The 26,640-nt window shown below is 37.4% G+C and overlaps 1 protein-coding gene across 1 annotated transcript in view; it reads right to left on the reverse strand.

Annotated features, from left to right (window-relative positions):
- Window positions 1-5,963: 5,963 nt before the first annotated feature.
- ACVR2A (activin A receptor type 2A) overlaps window positions 5,964-26,640 on the reverse strand; it is an 85,879-nt gene continuing 65,202 nt past the window's right edge. The window contains exons 5-11 of the mRNA XM_006034398.3: window positions 20,094-20,237; window positions 18,541-18,684; window positions 16,193-16,338; window positions 14,047-14,161; window positions 12,435-12,573; window positions 10,418-10,548; window positions 5,964-9,990 (exon numbers count right to left, since the gene is read on the reverse strand). Of these exons, the coding sequence (XP_006034460.1) occupies window positions 9,796-9,990; window positions 10,418-10,548; window positions 12,435-12,573; window positions 14,047-14,161; window positions 16,193-16,338; window positions 18,541-18,684; window positions 20,094-20,237 (1,014 nt within the window). The 3' untranslated portion in view covers window positions 5,964-9,795. The remainder of the gene's footprint in view (window positions 9,991-10,417; window positions 10,549-12,434; window positions 12,574-14,046; window positions 14,162-16,192; window positions 16,339-18,540; window positions 18,685-20,093; window positions 20,238-26,640) is intronic.

Below are 26,640 nucleotides of genomic sequence, written 5' to 3' on the forward strand. Positions count from 1 at the left end.
TCAGCCTAGATTTGTTTGCTAAACCCTTGCTCAGATAGGAAGATCTGACAGTGCTTCTGCAAGGTGTCCCGGCTCAGGCTCTGGCAGTTCCAGAGTTGAAGAGAAACTGCTTTCCCTTCTGTTTTCACCAAGCAGACTGGATAGTACCTGCAGCAGGTTGCACTTGGCTGACTTTAGGGCCCTATAGGTCAAAACTAGCACCTTGAATTTTACCCAGAAACTTATTTAGGAGCCAAGGCCGCCTCCGGGACAGTGGAGTTATGTGTTCCTGGCAACTCCCCTAAGGCAGAAGGTGGGTTAGCACACTTCACACCAGTTGCAATTTCTGGAAGATTTTCAAGGGCAGCCCTAGGTAGAGTGCATTGCAGCCCTAGGTAGAGTGCATTGCAGTAGTCTAGCCTTGAAGCACGGTTGCCAGATCTAAATCTAAAAGAAAGGGTCACAGCTTTCTCACCAGATGGGTGTTGGTGAAAGGGCCTTCTAGTCATGACTGCCATGCGAAAATCCAGGTACAGCAGTGGATACTTTAATCTTTCTCAGCTCAAGGATGTGAACTTGTGTGACACTGGAAGGTTGCATCTTATTAATTATAGGTGTCCCAATCCCCACCAAACCAAGTGATCTACCTGCCACCATCATCTCTGTCTTACCTGGATTGTTTCAATTAGTTCATTTGCATCCAATCTCGAACTACAGCCAGAAACTGTGAAAGGACAGACTGGGTCAGAAGAGAAGATTGTGTCAGGGTTGATTGTCATTTTGCTTTTAGGTTAGACAATGGATTTGTACTGGATACTTTGGATAGGGAAGATCCTACCTCTAGTGGGAGGTTAGACACTGTGACTTCTAGAGGTCCCTTCATTGAATAAGAGGTGTGATAAGATGGAGCTCAGGGGGACCTTGTAGCAGAAAGCCCCCTTTTCCTCTTGCCTGCATTTGCTCTCCCCTCTTTGAATATGTTTTTCCTCTTCTACCTTTTCTTCCTTCCTCTTCTTTCACTTTAAGATAAGGAATTGTGTTTTAAAATTTGTGCGTGTGCATTTTGTATCTCCCCGTGTATTTTGGTATTTTTATCTATTTGTGTGCCATGGCATTTGTAGCTTATATTTTATACTCCTCACCTTTCAACTATAAATGTGTTTAGTAACAACGGTAACAAGGGCAGGAGTCAAACTGCCGCTTCCCTGTATCAGGCAGGCCCCTGAAAGAGCGAGTGAATCAGTGATTGAATGCGTGATACAGTAGCAGGCAGCAATTAACACCTAAGGAAACTACAGATCAACCAACGGAAGAAATCGATAGAAGACAATGTAGCAACCAGGACATCTCTAAACGTCAGTGATCAAGGACTAGAAGCCCTGGCCTGAGTTAATCAACGCCGGGGACCAACTTTGGGGCTGAATATCTCCAGATCGACCGCTCCCAAAGCCCTATTCAAAATTCATCAACGGACTCCCAAACCCGCACGTACATGCGGACAACCCCTGGGGCTGACAGATGCCATCCAGTAGCCACTGAGGGGGGAGTCCCACAAGGGTCAACAACCCCTGAATTGGGCAAACCTGAAAACTGGGGAGTCACCAAAGTCTGCCAAGGACAGATAAAAAGCAGTGAAAAGTGACCCTCAGTGGCGCCCTCTTGATCTCCAACTCGACCAACACCTGACCTGTCCAGCCAGAAGGACCAGCCGGCAACCCCTTCTGGAAGATAACACCACGCTGGAAGAAGCCTCAACAGCAGACTCCAGCACCTGTGGGATAGGTATACCTGACTCTTGTAGCTTGCTACTGTGTGTGTGTGCATGTGGGTGTGTGGGGACCAGCCCCCCAAGGTTTATGGTTTCACTTCATTACAGTGTTTCAATCCGCCTAATAAACCAGAATTTTAAGGATCCCGAGTTGGACATTTGTAGCCAACAACCTCACAGGAAAGGTCTTAAGGGGATGACAGTCACCTTCTTGGACTTCTCTACTAGGAAAGCTTAGAACCAGTTTAGAGCTATTCTGCAAACACCTACCAGGGCACAAACACTTTCTTAGCACTTCATGGTCAACTGTATCAAAGGCCATTGAAAGATCACATAAGATCAATAGGGCACAATTTCCCCTGATCATCTCCAGGCAAAGATCACATACCAAGACCACAGTGCACTCTCTGTGCTATATCAAGGATGAAAACCACACTGGCAAGGGTCCAGAAAACCAATGGTATCCAGATATGCCTGGAACTATTAGGTAGCTACCCAAAAGGTTCAGTGACCTTCCCCAGAAAATGGAGGTTGGAGATCCCTGCCCTAGCCAGTTATTGCCATACCAGGGGTAGCTTGAGATCCTTTCATGAGTACTGTCAATGTTAGCACTGTTAGGTCTGCAAACATGATTCAGAAGACAAAACCAAAGATTTCACATGGGAATTCATAATGTTAAACACATTCTGATCTGTTGTAACTTTTTGGGTCCTTTACAACAGAAGAATTACTATTTTCTTGTTAGGTAAAAGATGAGTAAAAAGTAAACGCTGGCATTTTCTGTGGTGTGCCTTGAGCCTAAAAAGGTTGAGAACCACTGGGTTAGGGAGTTAGCATCAAATGATGGGCTAGACCATTGCAAACTTAAGAACAGGTCTCTACCCCGCCCCCTGTAGGGAAGCATTTACAACCCCTACCAAAAGTGGTCCCAGTCTTCCCCAGCTAGTTTTTACAAAGTAGGACAAGCACAAGTCCAGTTTATAACTTTGTTGCCGCCTTCCCTCCCCCCCCCACACACAAGCAAATGCTTTACAGCAATGGGCAATAGCAATTTTAAATGATCTATGTAAACAGGACAAGACCCAGCTTACTCAAACCCAAACTCTGACTGCAGCAAAAGTGCTGGTCCCCCAGCTGGATATGAGCGATTTTGCGTGCCAAGTAGGTAGGAAACGCATTGCAGTGAAGTTAAACCTCAGTTTCCATGAGACAAACTGGATTAACCAGGACATTCACCACCCAAAGAGTTCTGCCCAACGATACATTGCAGATGCAATGGCAGCAGAAAAGGAAAGGTTCACCCAACAAGCCTGGCCCTTAATCTCACACTGGGGGAGGGGCTGTGGCTGTCCCAAAAGCCCATCCAACCTATCTACCCAAGAAACATTGTACAACCTAAGAGTGGATGAAACAGGAAACACTCTGACCCTGTCAAAGGCAACACTAACAGGCCCCCTTGCATGTTGCCCTTCAGCAGCACACCAAGGCAGTTCCTGCCCACAGGCCTGAAGAGGTCTGGGGCCAGGCAGGGGCCTCCCTTGCTCTGGTTTGGCTGGCCATGCGGTACCTGTTGTCAGTCCAGGCCTTCCTTGGCTCTAGGCTAAGCATCTACAACTGGGGGGGAAGAGGTAGAGGCAACTCCTGCCAGGCAGATGCTTGCTGTAGTCCATAAGACTTCTCTGCCTCATCTATAGTTATACAGGAAGAGACAAAAAACTCGCCTTGGTCTTCCTCTTACTTATGAAAGTATGTCAAAAGAACCCCTTTCTATTGTGTTTTATGTCCCTTGCCAGCTACATGTCAAATCATGCCCTGGCCTTCTTGATTCTCTCTCCATATGCCCATACAATACTTACACTCTTCCCCTAGCACTATGACCGAGTTGCCACATTTTATAGGTTTTCTTTTGGAGTTTCAGCTCATTGAAGAAATCGCTGTTTAGCCAAGCTGGTCTTCTCTTGTGCATCCCATTCTTGTATTGGGTTAACTCGCTCTTGTGCCCTTATTAACTAACCCAGTATTTTAACGGAGAGATGGTGCATTTGTAACGAGGCAAGAACCTGACATTCCATTTTCATCTCTGACAGGATAATATCACAGCTTGAGATCATAACTTCGTATTTACTTATTCACTTTTTACTGGATTGGATAAAAAATATAGTTACCATTAAAATACTTAGAAACTGGAAGCATATTGTGGTCTCTCTCTGAAGTCAAGGCTGTTTATTTAAAAAGAGCCGTTTTCCATACAAGCTTGGTTAGTGCGACCCCAACAAGATCTTTTAAACCAAATCTAACACTAACATGTTATTTGGTTTGTGTCAAGTGATTGTTACTTCTCCCTCATTTCAAGAATCAGGAGTTGTAATAGTATGTATATGGTTACTCCTTTTCGCTGTATTAACAAAGGAAAGTAAGAACTATGACAACACTATCAGTTAAACATGGCAACCCTTGTGGAAGGGCTTTGACTTTTCAGAGAGCAGTGATAAGTTTTCAGTTTATCGCCTACATTTTTACTACCAGAGGCATTCAACTGGGGATGAACAATGCAAGAGAAGGAATGCTGGACCTCTAATTTATGACCATCTTGCATTGGAATGGCAGGACTTCAGTATAGAGGAAAAGAGGATTAAAGTAATTAAACTGAAAAAGAACATTTTCAGGATCTCCTCTACCTAGGATTGATAGCTTACCTATTTGGCGATTAACAGGTCCTGTTGGTCTATGTTTGGAATAACAGTAGCATTCTCCTTCAAGTGCCCAAACCCATGTGGGAAAAAAAGATGACATTCAATGGAAGAATTCCATGACTAGGTACAAACAATCTATAACGTGGACCTGGAGGTAACTGGTACTGGAATTGGGAGCATATGTAATTTTGAGAGAAAGTGATGGCCATTTTACACATACGATTACTTATGTGTGTATATGCTTGTAGCTGAACCAAACTGCACATCTTTGTCCACCAACACTTTAGAAAACAATGTCTTAAGTTTGTTTTCTGCATCTCAAATCTTCAGCCACTATACAGATCAATATCAATGGTTCACACCAATTTTAAACAGATTAAAAAGACAGTATGGGTTTTGTTTACTAATGGCAGAAAGAACCAAACTATTACCACAATTATCACTTTAGCATCTATTAGAAATGCTGAGTTCTAAAAAAAATTACTCACCCATTTAAAATCAGGTTTTAAAGCATTTCATTTTTTTTCTGTAGTTTGAACTCTTGACTGAGTAGTATCTCGAAAAGCTACAGATGACAACGCACGCAGAAAATAAGATACAACTCTCAACGGCCCTTCCCGTGATTAGTACCGCATCATCACTCCTACTAAGAATCAGCTCTGCAGTGTTTTCAGAGTGGAGTGAGAATAAGCCAACAGTAAAAGAAAAGCTAGTATATCCCAGCCTCCACAAAAGTTTCATGAAAGTCAGGACTGGGGAGGTGGATGGGTTGGTTGATGGTCTGTTAAGGTTGGGGAAACTCACTTATTTGCTTGGGATTAAATACAGAAGAGGAAAACTAAATACCAACAAACAATCCTCTTCCAAGACTTAGTATTTTCTACCAGAAGAGTTTCTATTAGAAGAAGCTGGGGAAAGGGTGTAGACATGCAAATTATGCTTTTTCCTAGAAATCAGAAACATGCCCTACAGCAGAAAAAAGTTCCAGATAACTGGAGTTTTACATGCATGATGGTGATGAACGGGTACAGCGGCACACAAAACACTTACCCTTTGGCAATTTTCAGCAAGGCTGATGAAAGAAGTCTGGTGCGAGAAGTCAACTGTCTGAGCAAATCCAAAGGAAAAAGGATATTGAAAACGGAATCCTTCGGCATTTTTACCTTGGTGTTGCTGACTATTACTTATCTGGGAGTGTCAGTTAATCTTGGCTGACCTAGGAGCCTAGCCTAGAATTTGTGAAGTGAATCTTCTTTGTTTCTTACTGTCAGAAAAAGATAGTATGTAATACCAGAGGAACAATTAAGATCAGTGTGAGGAATGCAAGAGATGCACAAGTTAAAAATTTGCCTTTGCCCAACTACTATTTTAGTGCTGTAAATCTTACATAAGTGAAGTTTGTGGCAAATGTTTTTCTCCATCCTCACCTGCTTCAAGCAGCAAGATCTGATGCTGAACTATCATATAAGGAATAACAATGCTAGCTAATTTCTTCTCTCCTAGAGGAAACAGGAAAATTTGAAAAAAGGCATATGCAAGTCATAGTAGTCACTTAATTTTTATTTAACTTTTTGGGGCGGTGGGGGCAGAAAGAGCATACACTTTTATTTGTACAATATTTAACAATCACTTTTATTCAGGGCAGGGGGGTTTGTTTTTGTTACTTGCAGAAAAAGAGCAAGTACAGTTTGACAGTAGTACAACAACCTGTGCCCAAAACACTGACAGATACAAAGAGTAAAGCTAAAATAACTGCTTACCAATATCTTGAGAGGTAACGAATAGTATATGGACCAAGACTGCAAAAAAAAAAAACTGTACTGCTGGTTGAATATCTGAGGTAAATGATGTTCCATCAAGGATGCTACTTGTATCATTTTGCCCATAAAACTGTATATAGCTTTCTGTACTTTGTACCAAGTGTTCCTAATAAAGATAAATGCATTAAAAAGGTTAAAAAGAGAAACTGGAAAAAAGCAGTCAAACTGATAACCCCACGTGGTAAACTATACTTAGCAATTTATTCTGTTGAACCCTAGCATGAACATGAAATTCATTACTAGATTATCTGGTTACATTTTAGTTGGCATACCGAGATTGGATTTTAAAGTCACGTTTACATGGATTTCACTGTCTCAAACAGAAGATACAAAGCAGTGATTTTTAATCTTGATTTGTAGTTTCCAAAATACCACCATGAATGACAGTGCTAGTTCAATAACTCCAACAATTGAGGCACGGTCTCTGCTCTGAAATGCTAAGGTACATGTAGTAATAAGTGTACAAAGAGTAGTCATGCATTGTGTGATATAAAAATTTCCTAGCATCTAACAAAGTAAAAAATAATGCAGGGCTTGGACTTTCAGTAAAGCCAGAAACTGGCTAATCCATCAGTCCTGTGGCAGTTATACAGCAATCATCTAAGTAGACAGAGGCAAGCCAAAAACAGTTGAAAGTTAGAGCCATAGGACTGGCTTTTCTTCACAAGCCAAAATACAAGGTGAACCATTGGAGCTGATCACACATGTACATATACACCACCATACATGCTGTATGAATAAAGTACGTAAAGTGACAACAGTCACTACATCTGCTAGTAAGTAATGCCAAAATATTTTCACCAGCTTAAATCTTATTTATTCCTGTCCTCATTCATAAATCTGGCTCAAGCATTATGTTAACTTGCACATCTTCTACATTTACTGTAAGTAAAAAAAAAATACATATGTTAAAATGCCCTGCAAAACAGAAGTTGTCTTATGTATCAGAACAGCTCACCAAATTTCAGTTATTTACCAATTATAAAAGCATTGTTACTATGAACACCCTTTTCACAGTGATACTGTACTATGTTGTTAAAAATCAGAAAACTACAAGTACAACATTCAAACTTGTGGGGATTTCTAAAAGCAGAGTTTTAAAATATAAAGATAAATATTATCCCATTAAATTGTCTGATGACAGGCTTCGCGACTTCCCTACATCACTTGCAAACATGAAGTGCACTAGCAACACCAAAGGAGCTCCCAAACAGCTTGGCTACTAGGACCCATATCAGCAGAAGTTAAAGAAGGATCATGCAGGGATGATACAAGGCCCATCCATATATGACAGAGGTCATTAACAAGGCATGATTTTTGCATTGAATCCTGAATAACTGAGCTGGCCCTTACATCGTTTAGGCTGTTCCTTCTACTTTTGCTAATGAAGGAGTTTAAACTTGGAAGAGGAGTACAAAGTTTGTTGTAAAATATGGACTGTATTTGTTCAGATCTCTTAAGCCATGATTAAATCTTGCTGTGCGTTTAAAATATTGTATCCTTGCATCAAAAGTGGAAGCAAAATGAAAATCCAAATCAAGAAAATGGGCGCAGAAGTAGTTTGTTTTATAAACAAAATGAGCAAGTTGCACCCAACAGTACCAATACCCCAAAAGAGTAAGGGTTCTGGCTACTGTGAAACTTAGGCCTAATAGTGACAAAGAGCAAGCAAAACAGTAGTGGGTAGTATGTTACACAAGAACAACATTATCATTACCCTCCTTCCCCTCCCTGCTTAGTCTGCTTAGGTCTTGTTGATACATAACTTCTTTTATTGTTCCCAGAGGTTATGTGCATATATAGGTAGAACTGAGTGTATTTTGTGGTTTTATAAATAACTGTTTAAAGATAATATTCACAATGAGCTCCTGATTTGAGACATTAAAAGCTTCCTTAAAAAAATCTAATGCATGATTTAAAACAAGAAACAACACATCTGACAAAATTCATAGCATAATACTGGCTGTTGTTGGTTCAGTACTCTATAGAGTGTTTTAGAAAGTAAAACTTCACCTTGACCTGTATGGGATGTGAAGGATCAAATAAATGTAGTGTAATATTAAGTATGAAAAGCACTTTGGCACCTACCTAACTACCATCAATTCTTTTTTTTTTTTTAATGTTAAAAATAAGGCATGACCTCCTAAACCCTAAAATAATGTTGGAGTCAGTTGTGAAAATAATTTTAAGTTTTGTTTTTTGCTAGACTGTGCTACCTAAGTTTGCATTAGTTACCTCTAAATAATCATTGCATATTTTAAGTTATAACCATAACTAAGTTATCCCTGAATTATTTTAAACAGTTATATCTGAAATCTGTAGCTATACTTTTCAACATGATTGTACGCATCAGAAACATCAGATATTACTCTGACAAGATGGCATCAAGCTTAAGTGTAGTGAAGTTGCAAATCTCAAAGCAGAGTGAGGAATTCTGGGTAATAAAGCTTCCTGAGGTGATCTTGAAACAGTGATACAGAACGCACTGCACTGCACACTGTTTAGTGAAACAGAAAAATACACCAAGCAGACCTTAACATACATAAATAGGAAAAAAAGCCTTCTTTAAAAAGAATAATTAAGAGCTTTCCAGTGTCACAGCTCACAAAATTAAAAAAGTCATGCTTAAATTTTCAAATAATCCTGACACAGCAAACCTAAATAGTATTTAGTTAAATAAACGTATGCAATATTTTGGGAACTGGAGGTAAGATAAAAACTTTAAACTAAAAACAGGAAGAAAGTTTTTTTTGTTTCAAAACCAGCACTTTTTATACACAACAAGCTAGCACAAGAAAAGGCTAAAACACTGCTTTAGGAATGGCCATTTACTGTTGGCATGAAGCATAGCTTACCCTTTTTTTAAATAACACAGTGAATTTGTAATACATCATTTACAAAACATGGATCAATTTATTATTCAAATTTTGTTAGTGTTGTCAATCTCATAATTTAGCAGAGTTGGAACTGAGGTATACCTTGTTGAGGGAGGTTAAAGTAATACTTGGAAGCCTCTTTGCTATATCCCACTTGATTACTTTTTGTTTATGTACAGAGAACAGCAGCACACTAAACATTCACAAGCTGTGTCATATTGGCATTACAATAGTCATTTTTATAAACAACAGCAAATGCAATAAAAACATGTTACCCTTTTTTAAATCTGAAATGAAATGTTTGATTTAAAAAAAAATAGCAGTAGTTCATTTAAGGAATTAGTCTCTTCTGACAGATATTAAGAAATCTGATGTCAGTTTTTAAAACACTTGATTAGCCAAGATAGGTCCATATTCTTCATTTACGTTCCTTAATAACATTTTACCACTTCTTAGTCACATGTCCTTCAGGCATATGCAGGGAATGCAGTAAGTCTCATGGATCCACGGTTGAAAATACAAAGACTCCTCAATGACATTCCAAAAAGACTTACCGTTCCTCATTTCACACTGAAAAGAATAATAATATCAGCAGTCTCAATAGCGTTAGCAGCTCCAGTTCAGAGTCCTGTTGGTCGGATACATGACCAGTGCAACTATCATAGACTGGATTCTTTGGGAGGAAAGTCAACATTTGTCACCATGGTGACCACAGTCACAATGTCTTCTGTTGTTATAATATTAGTTAGTTTTTGCATCTGAATAATTCGTTCTTCTACGCAACCAGCTGACAACCTGGCTTCTGCATCATGATCCCAACATTCCTCTATCGTTTCACAGAGCATTGCCATTCCCTAAAGAAAAATGTAACGGTATATGTATTACATTAAAATGTATTAGCTAGGCCTATAGTTAACATTGCCTAACCCTTCCCATTAAGTGACACTGTTTTCAATTCCTTCTTACATGCTCAAGCTTTTACTGTTCCAGAACTGTTTAATATCACTTCACCCACCAATGAAGTTCATAAGCACCTTTGGAGTGCCTTAGCACTTATTTTAAAACATAACAGTTTTCATAGATTTCATAGACATCAGGGCTGGAAGGGACCTTGGAAGATCATCAAGTCCAGCCCCCCCGCCCAAAGGTAGGAAGTCAGCTGGGGTCATAGGATCCCAGCAAGATAAAAAAAAAAATCTATTAGCTTTTACTGTTATAGCTAAACTTCAAGAGATACTATCTAGAAGAGGACTCTGAAAACTTGCTGATTTTATTACTTACAGCATGTTTCTGCCAGCACTCTCTTAAAATAGGCCTCTTCTTCTTATGAACTACCACTTCTTGCATATCTTCAAGGGATGGATGCTGGCCAATTTCCTCTTCAAATGGCAACATGTACTCATCCACTGGTCCTGTATTTAAAAAAAAGGTAAATGTTATGTTAAATAAAGTCAGTTTTGCTTTTCTGACAATTGGTAGCACATTAATTTAACGTATGACAGTGTACTGTCCAGCAATTTATTTTCTATTGTCAGGAAAAGCTCATCCTGAAACGAAGTTGCTTAGTGTTATGAGACAAACTTGAGTTGAGAAGCTACAGTATTAAATGGTTACTTCCAATAATCACAACTCTTTAGCTCCCACATGCCCATGTGCTTCATGTATACAAGATAAGATTCCTTTGCTTAGTGCCCACAAAGATAGCTCGTATACTCTGAGCCTCTATATGCTTCTGTACGAAGGCATAAATGTTAGGGTCTTTATAACTCTACCTCTGTTCTCTCATAATTTGAAGCTGGCTCTAGCTGAGGTCTCCAAAAAGAAGGGATGGAGAGCAGTGAGCAGATAAAGATAAAGGAGTGAAGAATAAGTGTAATATCATAATAGGTATTTTACTGTAGACCACGAAGCCAAAAATGAGGGGTCTTGATCAATTAACAGAATCGACCACAGTACGTGACTTGAGGATGACAGCAGACTACTGATCTAGACATAGCTGTTGGAACAAGAATACAGAAAAAAGATAGCCTGTCCAAAAATTGTGGAATGAACTAGGGGCAACTTTTTGACTCATAAGAAGGAAGTAGAGGACAGGCTCTTCTTGATTTAATTCTGATCAAAAGAGAAACTATTTGAGAATGTGAAGACAGAACCTGAATAAAAATATTCATGAAATAGAGTTTATTAGGAAAGGAAAGATGGGCAACAGTGGAAGGGGTACGATGACAGTGCATTACAAAAGTAGATTCTTTACTGAATTTTTAGGGCTTCAACAGGGTGGAATAGAATTGAACTTGAGCACCTAATTCTACTCAAATACCCAATAGGGGAAACAGGGTCTGGCCCTTAGTAAAGAAAATCCCCTGGGAAGCAGCACTAGGAGAAAAGGAGTTCGAGAGGGTTCACAGTTTATTAAAGGCATAATACAGAAGGGCACATATTAAGCCTTCTTTTCTCACAAAAACTTTTGGAATATCAAAATATGTTCCTAGTAAAACTCAAGATATAACACCTCCACTGAAAAAACAAAACAAACAAACAATGAAAACAAAAAAAAAAATCCCTGCAAGCCAAAAATTAAAAGTTCAGGATAATAACATTTAATTTAGTTCTTAATTATTTTAACACTATAATTAATTGAAATTGCAAAACAAACCAAGAAACAGGTTTTTATTTAAAAGTGTCGTGAGAAATTATCAAGACATTTTGTTCATCTTTTTCCACAAAATTCATTTTGACAAATGTGCATTTTCCAAAAAATTAGGCTGAAAATGTTTTGCCTAATCTTGCTTGCAACACCCTAGCTTTGGTTAAAGCTTCAGAGTATAATTGCAGTTTTGTCAGATACCATATTGTCTTCTACCAATTTTTTTCTTCCCGGAAGAAAGACACGGCACCCTCTAGGGCAGTGAGATTCTCAGCCATTGCCCCAAGAGATCCTTTTATGGGTACCTCAGTGTCTCACACAATATTAGCACTGTTAGGTATGCAAACACCTACACATGCTTCTTAAGATAAATTCAGAAATGTCAGACAGGAATCCAGGGCATCAAAAACATTCTGACCTGTTGTGGTCTGAGGTTTTTGCAACAGAATTGCTCTTGTATTTTTCCATAGTCAAGAAATGAGTGAAAGCTAAGAGCTAGTATTTTCCTAGGGGTGCTGAGAGTCTAAAACGGTTGAGAACAACTGTTTTAGGGACATACATGCACACACAGATTAAAAACTGCCAATTTACTGCTTTAATGCGTATAAAGTTTCAAGTTATACTTGCTTTGAAATCACACGTTTGGCTTACCATCTGATGCAGTACATCGTGATGCCAATTCCCAAAGGACTAGTCCCATGGCATACATATCTATTCTCAAAAAAGCATCCCTTTGGAAGTTTATAGCACCTTCTAATACCTCAGGAGCCATATACCGCCGTGTGCCAACCTTAAAAAAGAAAAAAAAAAAGAGTTATTGAAGTAACTCTCATTTCTTTTGGGCCAAAAACTGAATCACAGAAAACCAGGACTGGAAGGGACCACCAGAGGTCTCTAGTCCAGAGGTCTAGTCCTGAGGCAGGATCATTCTGTTTGTACAAGGACAATATTGTTTCAAACTTAAAAAAAAAAAAAATCGCAGCTATCCCTCACTGAAGACACAATCTAGCAAGATGCTGCATGCCCTCAGCTATCCCTTAGTCCAGGGGTGCTCAAGCTCTAGCCCATGGAGCTCCCAATGGGTCCAGGGATTTGGTTGCAGAGGAGCAGCAGTAGTGTTAACTGTTCCCAGAGCCAAGGCAATTAATGCTGCCACCATGCCCCTGCTGCCAAATTTCTAGAGCTATGGGGGGCCCCATGGCCTGTGGGCCAGATCGCACGGAGGACTGTGACTCGGCAGTCGCACCTAGTGCATTAGATTATACCTATGGACTGACCCCATGCACTGACCCTGAGCTGGATCAGGACCTCAGTACCAGTCTCAAAGCCATACTTAAGTCTTTACTATTTTGCATATGTAGCTCTAATACCTAGTATGGGCCCCACAGTGTAGATCTGGATTTTACACTTCAAGAATAACCTGTTAATATGTGCCTAAAACCAAGCAATATTTAATCACTGAAAGGCCATTTTTCCTTTAATATAACTTGCAACTTAAAAACTACGCTGTATTTAAATATAAGGGTCCTTTTTACTGTGAGTAAATGATTGATGAAGTTTGCAGAAAAATTTGTCAGAAGCTTAGAAACAGGCCGCTGATAACAGGACTATTCATTTCAGAACACTCTCAGAACAAGTTATGAAAGAGTAAGACTACTTTTAGTTATCTATCTAAAGCATGGCAGACCTGCAGTACAGGTGCCACAGATGGCCTGGGCAACCTGTGTGTAGCATGCAGCACACTGGGGAGGGGATGGGCAGCACAGCAGCAGATAAGGCAGGAAGCAGAATACATAAAAGCAAATTGAGCAGGGGGCATAAAGAATAAATCAGGAAGCAGAGCAGGGATGATCAGGCAGGGAACAGAAAGCGGAACAGCAGATTGAGCAGAGGAAGGGGATCAGAGTGGCACATGAAGTGGGGGGAGCCTAATTTGTGGTACACCTGCCAAAAAGATTGGCTCCCAGTGATCTAACTCATCTAAACAACATGAAGTTAAGAGCGCTCATCTCCTGGAAAGAATCACAATTCTATAACTTTTCTGAGTAATTTGTTCCAGAGGACTGTATGTCTGGTGTTAGTCATTATGAAACGCAATACATTGTTTTTAGCCTTTAGGACATGAGCAAAAATGCTCTCTCTCATAGGTCACAAATAAAATGGATTATGTAGGTTCTCACAAATAAAGGCATACATAAAAACTTATATTTATGCTGAGTAATTATTTTATTTTGTGTAAAATCAGCCTTGTCTAGATCCTTACCTGTCCATGCGTGTCACCTGTGGACTTTCCAGCCTCAAACTTTAAAGCTAGACCAAAATCAGCAATGCAAGCTGTAAGATTATTTTTCAAAAGAACATTTTTGCTTTTGATGTCCCTTTTAAATTAAGGGAAGAGAGAGAGGGAGAGAGAAAAAAAGAGAAAGATTACTCAAATAATCCAACATCAAAAAGGTTTGAGAAAAAAAGTTAACACAACAAAACAAAGGACTTTATAGACTCATACTCTAAAAACACTCTGAAATTCATGTTTTAAAAGTATATTTAAACAGCATCAAAGGAGTGACGACAAAAGCTAAAAGATACAAAATACAGCCACCCATCCTTAATTCATGCTATTCGAATACATTTAAGTGGTGTAAATTGAGCTAAATACAGTGTAAGCCCTAACGTTCAATTTTTTGTCTTTCAGTCTAAAAAGTAAAAATGGTCTCCATATATGACAGAATAAGCAGAACACAAAATAATGTAATCAGTAGTCATTTTCTAAATTATAACTGATTTTTAAACTGCAAGCACTTCAAAGATGGTGAAATATGTTCTATGGGGATAGTGCTGGGACTGTGCTGTAAAGGTAGTTTTGGATATGAATACTTATCATGAGCTGAATTTGTTTACATTAAAATGGAAGATAAAAAAGTCAGTAAACTAAACTGCTTAATTTTATAAAGGCAAGACTTTATTAAACTAGTAAACAAATTAGTGACTAAATGAGACTGAAGTTTGTGCATGTGGGAGTAAAACCTCCCCCACTACCTTCAAGTATAGTTTCATTGTTTTTTTCAGGAATAATTAAAAACCATGGAAGATTAAAAACCAGATTTCTCCCCATCAAAACTGAGCTATGTTATCAGTAAGCCACCTCTTCCTTATTCTTCTGTTTTTCAACACCACCGTAATAGACTCGACACTTAGTATTTCCTTTTTCAAAATGGAAACTATTTAAATATTTATTTCATTTTTGAAAAGCAAAAAAAGGAGTTCTGCAGTATTTCTCAAGCCAACAAAAAATTTAAGCGGTTGTCTAACTTTGCAGGGGATGGAGCTATAGACTGTTCTCAGTGGTGGCAGATGACAGAACAAGGAGCAGCAGTCTCAGCAAGGGAAGTTTATGTTAGATATTAGGAAGAATTTTCTCACTCGGAAGATAGTAAAATAGTGGAACAGGTTACCCAGAGAGGTGGTGGAAGCTCCATCCTTTTCAAAACCTGGGTAAACAAAGCTTTTGTGGGGATGATCTAGTTGGGGATGGTCCTGCTTTAAGCTGGGGTTGGACTAGATGACCTCCTGAGGTCCCTTCCAACCCTAATTTTCTATGATTCTATGACAGCAGTTGCGCTGACGTCAAGAAAGACTCCATGCAAGGCCAGCAAGTGCAGAGTGCAAGTGTGTCAATGGCAAAAGTCATACTGAATTTCTCTGGTACAGAATGAAGCCTAGCTACTTTTTTTTTTTTTTTTTGTGTTTTGCCGTGGGGGCTGGGGGGGGGGTCTGTGTGATCCAAGTAGATTCTAAAGCAAATTCAAATGAAATAGAGATCTGACTGTGCACTAAGACATCTGCTTTTAGCACCTACATATGCCCTTTACTGGCCTATAAACCAGTGGTTCTCAACCTTGCTAGATTGAAGGCAGCCTTTGGAAAATGTTGCTTCTTAAATTTTACTTGGTTTTTGACTGGAAAAATAACAGAAAAAATCTTTTGTTGCAAAGAACTCAGACTACAAAAATTCAGAATGTTTTAGGCACTATGGAATCCTTTCTGAAATCGCTGGGTTTATCTTGTGAATCATGTAAGTGTTTTATATCCAACAGTGCTATTATTGAGTTGCACCCTGAGAAACCCCTATAAGGATTCTCCTGGTACCATGGTTGAGAATCACTGCTATAGATAGTCACAAAATATCATGCATATTAATCTGACATTTTAAAGCTGTATTTTAATATTAAAAATGTATAAACAGATTTTCCTCATATACGCGAAGCTGCGTTTTGTTTATTAATAATCTCATTTAAGTATTTTTACCCAATAAACTAGTAGAGTATTTCTTAGCTAAGGTATGATATGATGATACTTCTAGCTTAAGCTTAATACAAACTTAATGCAACAATATCTGAACTACAGAATACCTATGAGATATGGCAGGTTTATGTCCATCTTTTAGACCTGGTATATCCTCATGGAGATAAGCCAAACCTCTAGCCATAGTTTGAGCAATATGACACAGTTCATTCCAAGAAACTAAGTTAGCCTTGAGAAAGTCAGTTAATGAACCCTGTAAAGCAGAGGGGAGAAAATTATTCAAAAAGTAAAACTTATTCTGATCTGCCCATAAACTATTCCAGACAATTTATAATTAGGAGAGAGGTTAAGACCAACACGTTTCAGAAAGAGCATACATAATTACATAGTGGGTGCATCTGGGAGCACAGTGGGTGCTAATTAGCTCCTCAGTAAAGCATCACTGTCTACACATGCACCAGTATTAGGGCTCAGTAAATTAACTTCACCACAAGATACTTATGGCAAAGTAATTTACTGCACAGGAATGCAAGTGTGGATGGTGAATGGGGCCATAGCAGTTTGAGGCAGCAGGCTGGTACAGGGGGGGGAGGTCAGTCACACAGCTCCGCAGTTTCGGTACTCTCGTGCCCCAGCCAGCCCCTCCGCTGCTCCACCTTGGCTTAAACTGCTGCGATCCTGGACACAGATGAAGACGCTCCAGTTTTCTGAGCTGCATTAATAGCTTGCGTAGATGCACCCAGTTAGTACACAAACAACCCACAGGTGTTTAAAAACATAATTCATGGTAGATACTTAAAAAAAAACTTTAAATAGCCAGTCAAAATAGATGATTAAAAAAAAACACGTAACAAAAATTACCATAGCATAAAAATGCTGCACATTTTTTTGCTTTCAACAGAGTATCAGATTTATGTTCTGGGCACACAAAAAAGAATCAAAGGAACTTCATGGGTTCACCTCCAACATAATTTCTGAAAGAAATTACAGCAAAAAGCAGGGCAGAATGGCACCAGAGATACTAAACTCTTTCCAAAAGACATACACATTCATAGGCAACAGCCAACTTTATGAGAATCTGTAAGTGGACTTGCAGAGAGCAGGGGTACTGAATAGAGAGTTATTCAAATGCCAAGAACAAGGAAAGAGAGAGGAAAGGATAGTGAGAGGGGAAACTGCTGAAAGAAGCATTAAGACATTAAGGTGATATCCACATTTTCTTTTTCTTAATTCAGCTATTCATTGCAAACATGCAGGAACAGGAAAAATTCATGAAATGATTTTGCAGAGAAATGAACATTGAAAAAATGTTAGAGAGAGAAAATACCAAATAGAAATTTAGTCTGGGCAGAATCTGTACTAGTAAATGCTGTTAACTAGCAGTTGGCAACATTTAAAGCTGAAAGCTAGCCTGACCCAATATGGGTCACAGGCAGGGAAGAGGCAGACACTAGGACCCAGCTGCTGCTGCGACTTTTCCCTGTGACACCAGGGAACAACTGCTGTCACAGTCCCATGTCTGTAGGCCAAATCAAATGGTTCCATGGGCCAGATCTTGCCCTTAGCTATGTTCTTGAAAAGTTTCTTATTGTAAGTATTTTTATCTGCAAGAGAATCTGCAGCAAAAAAAAACCATATCTGAGACTCAATACAACTGAGGGGTATTTGTTAAAATGTTGAAGATTTGCTCACTTCAAAATGCCCACAACCTAAGAGCAAAAAGTTGCAATAAATTATTTTTGCTGTTTTCCAAAGTAACTGCGCATTATAATGTAATATATATAGTAACATACAGTAATCTATTTTAGTTTTAGGTGGGGCATGCCTACATGTGTGGTATGTGGTGCCGCAGATGGGTCTGTGGCACCACGTACCGCTCATCGACGCTTGTCTGGATGCGACCCGAGTCAGCCAGTAAAGTAAGTTTCTGGCCTGTTTGACAAAGCTAGAATAATAATCACTTTTCTGACAGACTCTCCGGCCGCATTCAGATATTGGCGGATAAGTGGTATGTGGCCACAGACCCAACTGCGGCACCACATACCATACATGTATGTATGCCCCATGCTGCTACCTTGCAGCACTGGGGGGTAGGGGGCTTGACCCTGGGGTCAAGAAAAACCCATGCTAAAAAAGAGCAGAGTGGTGCATGTGGCGGCAGCACGCACTGCCCAAAACCAGAGCCTGGATGGCCGGAGCCACACTCCAGCTGCTGGCCAGGCTCCCAGCTGCAGAAGTGGCATGGCTGTAGCTCCCTGAGGCCTCCAGGTAAGCTGGACATGGCCTCTGGAGTCACAAAAACTGCCACGAGGGTTAGGATGACTGAAATTACCTTTATTTCATTTTGTTAATTAGCTCAAGTTCAAACTGACAGAGTTGTTCATAGGCTACAGAAACATTATAATAAAACCAATAGATAAAAAAAGGGAATATTATTGTAAAAACTAAAACGTACCTTTTCATGAAATGCTGTAATTAACCAAAGATCTACATCAATGCTGGTGCCTCGTTTCTCTGCACCAATAAATTGCAAAATATTCTCATGCTTCATACCAGGCAAACTGTAAATTTCATATTCATTTTGCCATGACTGTTTGTCCTTAATCAAATACAAATATTAAATTAACATGCTGATGATCCTGACCAAAAGTAGCTTCCTCTACATATCAGAAGTTTACCTCTGTAATTCACTGTGCAAAATTAACTGATCTTCTGCAGTACAGGATTGAAATCTCTTTTGGCACATTACCTTTACATTTCTAACAATTCCTAAAGGTACATACTGAATACTAATACTAAACTGACAGTTTGTCTTCTATTAAAGACACTGCATTAAAGTAAGGTACTATAGATTTTTACCCAAACAAGAAAAATACAAAAGAGTTTAATTTTTTTAGAGGTCTGATTTAAATCACAAAAACTGATTTTCTCCAGTAGAGATTTGTTTCAGTCTTAAAAGTACAATAAGGACTAAGACCATGTCAGTTTGCCTAGATATGCTCTGTGGAATAACACAAGGAGTTTTTGGTCAGGGCTGCTGCACTGTCGGCTGAGCAAAGAGTTTGCATGTTGTCCACTAGCATGATATTTAGCTATGCATCAGATTAATAAGCAGTTAAAAATGCTTATCAAACAGAACATTTTACTGACACTGAAACTAAATTGTTCCATTAATAAAATTTTAAATCTGGATTTAAAGTTTCAGAATGAATAGTTAAAAACAGGGATTAACAAATGAGAAAAAGCGACATGTTTTATTCACAACCCAATACTAGCTTGCCCATTAGAAAATCTAAGCACAATTCTCTTCTCCTCAGATATGAAAGTAAGTTTTTTAATTCCTGCCATGCTTAGGTCAATGTGGCTCAGTATGCTCGCAGTTTAAGATCCTTCCACTACACATGACATTTTAAACAGCTGAACCACTCTAAACCAGAACTGTCAAAGCTGCCTTGGTAAATGCAGCTGGGAACTCAACATTTCTTTTACTGCAGTATATTTCACTTTACTGAGACATGCCTAACTAATAAGCAGCCACTTTACAGAGACTTTCTGGATAATAGCATAATCTAACCATTGGCACTCATTCTTGACTATACTTTAACTTGGACAAAACTGGGATACATTTTGCTTAGGGACATTTTGTCAATACCCAAGAGCTAATCACTACTTAACTCAACAGAAGGATGTACAGGAATTCTAATGCAACTGTTCAAGTACTTGAATTACTTGGAAAGAAGTCTTGCAGGACTAGAACTATTGCTACTCTACAGCCTACAACCTTCATATTGCATACTGGTGAATGATTTTTTCCTTTTAATTAGACTTATATTAGTTCAATAAAAGTAAAATTTGCCTCATCGGCTTTTCAGCTGAAAACATTTCCTATATGTGGAGACTGTATTAAAGTAGTTATATTTACTGAAAAATTGTTGAAATAAGAGTTTCTGTTACTATACCTAGAAAGTTTGCTTTTTCCAAAGTAAAAAGATAAGAACCTCAACTTACCTGAATTGGGAATATTTTGACAGCAACATATTCATTTAGTAACTGAGCTTTCCAGACACAACCAAATCTTCCCCTAGCTTTGACCTCTAGCAATTGCAGGGGCTTCAGACCCATTAAGGGTGATGGTGGTGGTGGCCCAGGGTCCTGAAAGAAGATATGTACACAGAATTAAAAATATAAACACGTAATCTATAATGACAGCACTGGAAAGAAACACATGTAACTTTGGTATCCTATTTGGCTGACTTTGGTATCACATTCTGACCCTCTCTCACAGAAGTGGAACAAACTGTCGAACATCCTCAGAATTAATATACAAATAACACAACATCAAGTCTCATAAAAATTCATTCATGGTGTGAAAGAACAGGAACAGCAAACACTGAAGAATGAAAATCAAGGTTTGTTTGTTTGTTTTTTTACTTTTAATACATGATAGCAGTGAACTGAACACATTTAACATAAAAGAAAATTCTATTTTTTATGTGTCATACAAAAACACGTGATCTGATTTTCATCTCTTGCTAAACATCTAAAATTTCAACAGCCTTCATTCATGGCTTCGTGGCTGTACTCTACACACAGATGAAGCAGATCTAGGTTTGACTACCATTCCCACTTCTCTTGTTTACTAGATACGTAAGGAGGAAGGCGAAAAGCTACAGAAGAAAAATTTCCCCATGTCACAACATCTCCAGTTGAGAGGAAGAAATCCCAGTCAGTCCTCCTCAAATACAAAATAAGTTAGGAAGTAGAACTAGAAGGATGTGTAATATAGGATCTATGTAATCAGAAGCTCTGAAAGGAATAAGGACAATTTCTCACGATGAGAAAGATGTAATCAATTTGCATATACCAAAAACTTTAAACTATATTAAATGGATTAATTCAATGCACAGCTTACACAATGTAGTATATTTTCAATTCTCTGGGCAAGGGCAAGTTCCTGTAGTGTTGGGTTTCATTTTTCTTTTCAATAAACATTAAGGCTGGCTTGTGTTTATATGATTATCCTATTGTGAACAAAAACATTACACTTGCTTACATGAATTTTTGCAAAAACAAAATCAAAACCTAGTCTCTGCGTTACACAAATGCTAACACTTCCAACAGAGGCTACTTTTCTGAATTAAAATGTAGCATGTTATTCTTAATGGTAAGCATATGCCTTTGACAGAAAACAAAGTTTTATGAATGAGACTGTAGAATAACTAAGTCCTTTTCTACTAATCTGTTGGATAGGATACAGATGGGAGAATATTATATAGCATGGTAGAATATAATATAAATTATGGTATGATATTATATTAATGGTAGAAAATAATATAAATAGATAGTAGAATAAAATATAGAAAAAGAATAAGTCTATTTTAAAACCTTTTGTAAAACACAAACTTTGATTTCACAAATGGATACTGCCGTATTATCTATTTATGGAAAGAAGCAGGAAAAAACCAGGCATATTAGTTTTACCAAATATTTTTTTTGTTGTTTTACATAACCATTTTTTAATGCTTACTAGATTTTAAAACTAAAATTATTAAAAAAATTTAACATCTTCACATTTATTCACTATTATCAGAACAGTGATAAATGTTCCCTCTCCACCACATTTTCATTTGTTTTCTATAGCACTTAAAATGAGAATAATTATCCTTCTATCTTGCTTCTCATTGCTAAGTCAAAGCGCATCCTTTTTACTTTAAGCAAATTAATTCTTCAAAAAGAAAACCACCATCACGTATCAGCAGGTTTATTCTAATTAGCTAAAGAAACTTTATACTGTAATCCTACTTAATACCTAGTAAAGAACTCTTTATGAATTATGATTTCTTCAATAAGTAATATCAACGGTTTACTAAAATGGCAACATTTTTCAAGAAATACAGATTCCTGTAAAATATTAAAACTACTTAAAACATAAAATCATGAAGACACTTACATTTTAACTTTTCATATAATGTTAAAAATCCTTCAGCAAACAGGAAAACAATGAATGCTTAAAATAAAACTAAATTACACAAAAAAGCTGATTAGAAAAAACTGATAAAAATATCACTACTACACAAAAAGAACAATTTTCAGTCGTATACTGTCTTCCATCCAATTTCAAAGCTCTTTAAAAACAAACCCCTGTAAAGATGTTGTCCTCATCTAACTAATACAAAAAGTACAGCAGAGAACAAGAGGCAAAACTTCACAATGAATGTTTCAGTTTACTTGCAAATTCATACTATGTTATGCAAATAAATAACCTTGCTTTCAAGAGAACTGAGCACCCAACGATTCCTGTGGACTTGAAGAGAAAAACTTCAGGCGCTCATTTTGAACTCTTGATCCAAATAACTTGCCCAAAAGAACAATTCTGTGGCAAACTGGTAAATAAAACTAATGTTTGACTTTGCTTTAGACAACTGAATAGCCTTTCCTCTCTGAAGTCTAAATGTATTTTTAAAGGCACTATCTGAAGTTGCTGTTTATCATACAGTAAGTTCAAAACTTTTCTATTCATTGAAAGAAAAAGGATGATGAAAACCACTGAACTAGAGAGACTCTCTCTCAAGCAGCTGATGTAATCACATGATGATGTTACAAACTTCAAAACGTTTCAGAAAATAACATTCTCCAGTTTGGGTGACATTTATTTCTATCACAGAATCACACAGCCTATGTACTCCACAACAAAACACTGGTCAAATACTTTTGTTCACCTTCACAATAAAGTGAATGCAATACTTTTACAAAGAGGCAGCTGGAAATTATTTCACGATAATTTCTGCAATTTCCTTTTCAAAATGCAAGAAAAATTTCCTACGAAGTTCTAAACTGCTTTTAATATTGCTAAAGTTAAAAAAGTTTCTTTATCATCTGTCCTTTTAGATCATACACTGAGAAAAAAGGGTGGGTTTTTTTGGAAAAAATTCTATTTCTTAAAAAGTGAGAAAAGATTATATTTCATCAGCGTACTTTATTTCAATTATTTTCTAAACACAATTTATTCAAAAAAAAAATCAATGAGTTTTTATAAAGAATTTCACTTTCAACAAATTGGAATTTTTAAGAAAGACACTGCATCAGAAAATTTCCAAACCATCCCTACTTCTATGCAAATCATGTGTGTGCCACAAGCACAAATACTTTGAAGCGACCTTTCCAAAATTTGTGTTTAGCCTGAGCACTCATTATGTTCTGAAATGTCTAATAACCGTAACTCTGAACTCGATTAACAAAAGCTTCTGCTACAGGCTGATGTGTCATGTGATAAAAAACAGAGGCAGGTCTGTTACTTACTGGCATTCAGTTAGATTTTGTTCATCCAGTAAGCCACAAAGCCAAATTAGTACGAATCTAAATACTGAAACAGATTACCAAGGCTATACAGATGTTTTGTTCTGATTTGTTTTTTGTTTTGTTTTGTTTTTTATTTCAGCTTTTGCTCTATTTTTGGTTCCTATTTCTCTTGGCTCTGATTTTTAATTCCGAGGCCAGCTACATACACCATCCAATCTAGTTTAGGGGATTAAGAACAAATGTTGAAGAGATCAAGACAGGTAACTTATATAAATGTTTTTCCCCTAGCTGATTCTGGGAACAGACATCAAGATCAAAGTGAAGTCTAACAAGTCTCAGGCTGTGGAACTTTAAAAAGTTAAAATGCTGTCTAATCTGCTAAGGGCAGCCTGATTTAGAAGATACAACAGTTCCTTCAGCCTACTTAGGGCAGGCTCCAGTTATCACTTTCATATCAGAAATGAACTAGGTCATTAAAAAACTGCTTTAGGGAAATAGGTGACAAGAAATATCCAAAGAGCAGAGAAGAGATTGCTAAAGAATAATCATAATTAACTTCTGACTGCAAAACACGGGGAGATCCCAAAGCCTGTTTGATCCAGTACTTGTTGCAACTGCACCTAGCAAAGAAAATCTTCAAGTAATTTACTGACAAAATGTACTTTATTTAAAGAACAACCCTTTGATGGAATGAAATAATCTGTTTCTTTCAATTAAGCCACTGAAGTTTCAAATGGTAACACAGAGTCATCCAGTGACCAAAGCCACATTCAAACCAATGACCTTCCAAACCAATGTGAAGTTACCAAACTCCATAGCCATCCAACTTCACAGCAGGAGAGATTTTAGTGAGTCTTTAAGAGTACTATAAACATAAAAATAATGTAATATTTTGACCCAAGCATGCTTACTGACTGCTTCTACAAAATATTGCAAAAACTTAACTCTTATCAAAGGAACAATAAGAAATGGGTTGCATGTCCACAATTAGTTCAACAACCATGAACAAACATCAATGCATCTTACCTCAATCATTATATGAAAGGCGTGCTTGCAGAGGGGGAAAAAACACAGGCAAAGGAAATTACTATTTATATTAAGAATGAGATGAAAAAGCAGCTTGCAAGAAAAGTGACACATGAAAGAATTGTTTCAGCTAGTTACAAAGTATATTCAGGGGAATATAATATATCTCTTACATAAATAAATTACTTAAATATAAAAATCTACCACTGATAATGTAGTGTTAGTAAAGGAAGAGATAAAATACAGGTACAATACAGACTATTATAACTGGAAAAAAGAATAGATCATTTGTAAGACTAAAGGAGGAGGTTTTTTTAAATTGCTTTTTAAATGACAAAGTTGTAAAAGTGTAGTATAAATAAAATAGTACATGGACTATCCTATGTTCCGTGTACATTTAGCATTCAGTGTCATTCCTATTTAAAAAACATAAAATACATATTTAATAGAAACGGCACTGAAAACTAAATGTACATGGAACATAAGATAGTCCATGTAATATTTTACTTATACTACATTTTTACAACTGTGTCCTGTGTCATTTAACATATTTTCTTGTCTGATTAATTTTTTTGTCTATTTAGTATGTCTCAATTTGAAAAATTTATTCTCTGAGAAGAGACTAATTAACATGCAGAATGCAACTGATTTTCTGCCAGATTCACAACAGTCCACAAGGTGGCAGTGTTGCATCTAAAATTAAAAGGCTATACTTTTATTGGTAACCTATGAAACAATGTTTAATACCCAAGCATAACTACAAAAGATTATAATATAGTTTATCATGCTAGATCTATAGTATTAGATTTAATAATTTGACCGTTTATGTGCTACAGATCCAGTATAAGTAATCCTACCAATGCAGTAACTGATGGATATAAAACAATCACACTTAAGCCTTTTTCAAAAAGTCAATATTAATACTTAATTATTGTATATGTACTTTTAGTGAAAAATTTTGTAAAAAATTAAAATCAGAACACAATTACTACAGTTTAGACATTCAAATCAGAATGGACCACTTGGCCATATTTTTTCTTTTCTTGATCAAATGCATATTAGTATCACAACTTCTATAGTCAAATTAATATGGTTATAAGCATATTTGTTAAGTGTTACTGCACTTTCTGAAAAAAATACTGCAGTTTTGCCCCTTATTCATTTTATCTGGACTGTATCGTCATTAATCAGATAACCAGTGCAACAGAAAAGAATTCAGACACTGCGGTACTCAGACATCACTTCATGGCAACTATCCTTATCTTCTACCCTGTTTTTATTTTCTTAGATTATACATACTTCAGGGCTAAAGACTCTCTTCCTCTGTGCTAGGAAACTGCATAGCACATGCTGAGCAGTATCTAAATAATTAATAATAAACTAGACAAAGTATTTCTTGGAGGCTGGATTAGTTGGAGTCGGCTTTATGAATATTACAGTAGGGCTTGCTGCTATAGAAAGAAGGACCAGACTGCAACTGATCTCCTACTGGATTCTTTGGCTATCTGAAGGGGAGAAAATAGAAAAGGACAAGGCCAACAAGTAGTTTCCCTAACGCACCCCAACATCTTGCAGAAGAGTTTGGTAGCACCTACCAGAAAATACAGTTTGTCCTTTGAACAAGTAAAAAAAATATATTTTTCCCAAAACCAAACATTGTGAAAAAGCTGAAGATATTAAAAGGAGAAGAATTTCCTTATAATAAAAATCTTTCCATGACCTCTGTGGCAGAGATGGTGACCTGCTTCAATTTAAACCATGGTGCATCCCTGCATACTTTCAATACTGAAAGCAGATTTGCACAAGCTATTCTCTGCATTAAACAGAAGGTTTCAGAACGAAGAAAAGTTTTTCCAAGCCTGTGACTAAAATGACAGCCATTCTAGGTGCTAGAAATATTCAATTCATAAAACTAAACAAGTGATGTGAAAACAATTACTGAACTGGCAGTGCTATGAAAAGAGAAATGCGTACCACCCACCCAACATGTTTAGTCATACTTCTAATACAAGAGGTCTGAAAATAAACATTAACCACCACAAAAGTTAAACAGATACATTGGAAATATTTAAGAATCTTTTCGTCGTTAATGTTATAAAGCTATGTTTCATTACCCAGAAAGTATGAGGTGCATTTGCTGTTTAGTCCCTAATTCAAGAGGGCTGTGAAAATTTTCCAGAATCAGAAACTGGGGAAGAGACTGTAAAATTTAGTTCATCTAATAAAAGAT

Source organism: Alligator sinensis, unplaced genomic scaffold (genome assembly GCF_000455745.1).
Source record: "Alligator sinensis unplaced genomic scaffold, ASM45574v1 scaffold1048_1, whole genome shotgun sequence".
NCBI classification, from domain to species: Eukaryota; Metazoa; Chordata; order Crocodylia; family Alligatoridae; genus Alligator; species Alligator sinensis.